We start from the raw sequence: 3,392 nt of genomic DNA, 5'->3' as shown, positions 1-3,392 counted from the left end.
GTGCGGGTAAAAAGTGAAAGCAATGATTGACTAAGAAGGCCGACATTTTTGATGGGGTGGGACCCGGGTCAATGTGGTCGGTTCTCAATTAGTGTTTGAAAATAGATTCATTTATATTTTATAGACTCCACCCAATTAAGCTGAACCTGCTCAAATTTAGGTATGCATTTTGATTGGATCGAAAATGCGAGAACAACCTAAACGTAGAAATCATGACCAAATTACAAGGATTGAGGAGGGTCTTCTTCCTCAAATTTCAAATTGAAACGTCTTAACCCCGGAATTCTACTACTATTATTATTGCCTAAGTGCCATGTGACGACTTTGCTTGATATATAGAATTTTCTAATTCCATACTTTTTTAATGAAGATAATATAAAATATAATGGTGATAACGTCATCTGTACTTGGTTATCGTTTTTTGTGTGGAATCTAAATTCAATTTGTTGATGCAGGCACGTGTTTTGGCTTTTAGTTATGCATATTGTACTTACTTTGGATTTGCATCTGTGGACTATTCATCAAATTTTAGATAAATTTTAAGATGAAAATTTTCATCAAATTCAGATTGGTAAGATTTTTATTAAAGGAAACCCAGAAAATGATATACATCAAAGTGTTATTTTTAACTTTACATTGATTTCTTTTTCTAGTTCTGGGAAAAGGACTATTGAAGAAGATGGTCATGATAATAATGCAACCGTCTCACCCAAATTGGAATATATTATATTCCATGAGTGGTTGATTTTCCCACTAAATTATATCTTCTGAATCAAAACTTTTTCTCTTCGTCTTTCAATTTTGGTAGAGACTGGTTTTAATTAAATTCTGGAGATGTGATATTAATAATATCTACATCAGCTCGAGTGTTGATGCTTAAATTCTCCATGATCATTGAGATTATAAAGACATAAGCAGTTATTGTGAAATAAAGTGGAGATATGGTCAATTTAGGAATACGCAATGAAAACAACTTAAGATTTGTCTTTACAGATGGACACACAAATGGGCATAGGACAATAATTAGACAATGCTTTGCTGATAAACACTCAATTTAGCCCCTCATGGAGGCCATTTTTATGTGCTTTCTGAAAACATAATCTAACTTGATGGATGCAAATAAAGGACACAGACAAAGCATATAACATATGGATAGCGTCATCCATACTCAGATAAAGGCCACGTGTGTGGATTCTAAGCTAATTAGTAATTAAAAGCGTGTCATTTGAAATAATGTGGCCTTTTAGTAATTATATAAATGCTTGGCTCACAAGCTTTCCTCTCATTGGCCAAATTTCTCTAAACAAATAAAATAAATTCAGAATTCCTAATATTTTTACACCCATAGAGGAGTGGATATCTATTTTGGAAGTGAAAAAAGAAAACACTCTACTCAAACAAGAAAGTGGCAGCTGGCCTGAGATGGCAGTGAAGGTGAACCCGGGTGCAGAAACGGTACGGGCCAATGGAGGATCCAGAATGGCGGCTAGGATTCCCCCGTTGTTCAAGGCGAAGAAGGCAAGTGTGATCCCCCCAAGGAGGAAACTTGTGAAGCGAATGATGTTTGATCGCTTAGTCCAGTTTATGGCTTCTCTATGCTCTTCTGGTGGTGCCTGCAAATCCAACAACACCACAATGAAAAATACCCACAAGTGTAAGGATCCATTTCCGTGATCTCAATATGTGTTCCAAGTTTTTTTCTTGCTCTTGTAGCTCTCCTTATCGATCATGTACGAGTTGGATTTGATATATATTGAATTGATCGCTTTATTTTTCTCTGGGTTTGTTACCATACTTGATCTCTGCATTTTTTAGTCTTCTTGTGATTGTTCTTGCTTATTGATTGCTTCAGTTTGTGCTTTTGGATAACTACAAAATAAGGATGCCCAATTGATTTAATCCCCTCCTTCACCATGAAGAAACAGAGGCCGCATGGTGATTCACTGTTTGAATGAGCCCATAAACGCTTCTGCTTGTTTTGATTCCAAAACTACCACAAAAGAGATGAAACATAAAGAGGATTCATCTTAAACCCATAATTGGAGATTAAAGATTGATGGGATTCTGATTCTTACTCGTAGAAATGCTAAGACGGTACTCTGCCCTGAAACAGAGACGGCGCCACTGCCTTTTGCAGATGCACATGCTTTTTTCAATGGTCTTTCTCTATTAGTCCATGTCCATGACTTCTCCAGTGATGTCTTTTGTCAAAACAAAGCAGCTTGTTAATTCACCCATACATCTCTGAGCTGAAAAGAAATGTAGATGAACAAACAATTGTGAGATCTTTTGACATTCAATTAAGGATTTCTTATTCAATTTCCGATAAAATCTTTACCAAAATTATATGTAATTTCTTGTTCATATTAAGAGAGAATATTATACTATATAAATTTTCAGTTTTGTTCATCCTTTTGTTTTTTATTTTCTACTGAAAACATGGGTAAAGCCTTAAAAGTAAAAGTGAAAGTAAAACAATTGAGATAATATTCAATACAAAATAATAATAGAAACCATTTGGGCTTTTGGGTCGACAACTGGGGCAGGATCTCGAGCACAGGCAGTGGATTTGGGCCCTAGTAACCCATTTGAAAGCTTGCTCGGCTTCAAAGCCGTTGACTTAAACCAACTGAGGTCTTCGCAGTTCAGATCCGTCGGCCGATGATCGTTTTGAAACTGCCAATTAACTTTACTGTCTTTACAGACGTTAATTAAGCCACTCTGATCGCAGAAGAAAAACCCAGAAAAAATATCTACTTCGTGAGGAATTTGATGGGTTTTGTTTAAAGAGTTTGAGATGGAGATCGCCGATGATATTCTGAAGTTTGTTAAAGAGAGCTGAAGGTTGCTGAAATTAACCAAGCCGGTAACTCATAAAGGGGTTAAAGAGAGAAGAAGCGTTTAGAGATTTTCTGTGTTTCTGCTGAGTTTGAGCTTTTGCTATAGCTTCGTTTTGTGCTTTGGACCTCTGATTTCTAACTAGACCTGGCTAGGGCTGGTTAATGAACCGAGTCGCTCGCGAGCCGGCTCGGCTTGAGTCCTGCTCGTTAACGGCTCGGTTCGTTTTATTATGAGCCGGCTCGTGAGACAAAACGAGCCGAGTTCGAGCCATACAAGGCTCGGCTCGTTTGGCTCGCGAGCAGCCCCTGGCTCGAAATAGCGGGAGGTTTTTTGAAATTTTGTAAACTATTGGGATTTAACTGAAACTAATGCAAACAAGTTTTAAAAAATAACAAAATAGCCCCTTTATTAAAATCCCCAAATCACGATCACCAGTAGGACCATGGCCGTAAAATTTGAATCAAATCCTCCCAAAGTAACTATTTCGGCCAGATCTTCTTCATCTTCGTCAGCTTCGCAGGATTTTCGTGGGATATAGTTCATCTTCGTCG

At 37.4% G+C, this 3,392-nt stretch overlaps 1 protein-coding gene across 2 annotated transcripts; it reads right to left on the bottom strand.

Annotated features, from left to right (window-relative positions):
- Positions 1–1,203: 1,203 nt before the first annotated feature.
- Positions 1,204–2,929, bottom strand: LOC116128388. Of its 2 annotated transcripts, XM_031414097.1 has the most exons (4): positions 2,515–2,610; positions 2,076–2,201; positions 1,796–1,990; positions 1,204–1,613 (listed from the first exon to the last, which is right to left on the bottom strand). In XM_031414097.1, exons 1-4 carry the CDS (start codon positions 2,515–2,517, stop codon positions 1,251–1,253), a joined length of 687 nt encoding a protein of 228 aa, XP_031269957.1. In that variant the 5' UTR covers positions 2,518–2,610; the 3' UTR covers positions 1,204–1,250. The 2 variants fall into 2 exon arrangements, 1 of the variants encoding a protein (XP_031269957.1); XR_004127749.1 differs by having other exon boundaries at positions 1,204–1,990; positions 2,076–2,249; positions 2,515–2,929.
- Positions 2,930–3,392: the final 463 nt, after the last annotated feature.

This window comes from Pistacia vera, unplaced genomic scaffold, assembly GCF_008641045.1.
Source record: "Pistacia vera cultivar Batoury unplaced genomic scaffold, PisVer_v2 Contig2, whole genome shotgun sequence".
NCBI classification, from domain to species: domain Eukaryota; kingdom Viridiplantae; phylum Streptophyta; class Magnoliopsida; order Sapindales; family Anacardiaceae; genus Pistacia; species Pistacia vera.
The sequence above is the reverse complement of the archived record's forward strand: the minus strand, read 5'-3'. Positions and strand labels throughout refer to the sequence as shown.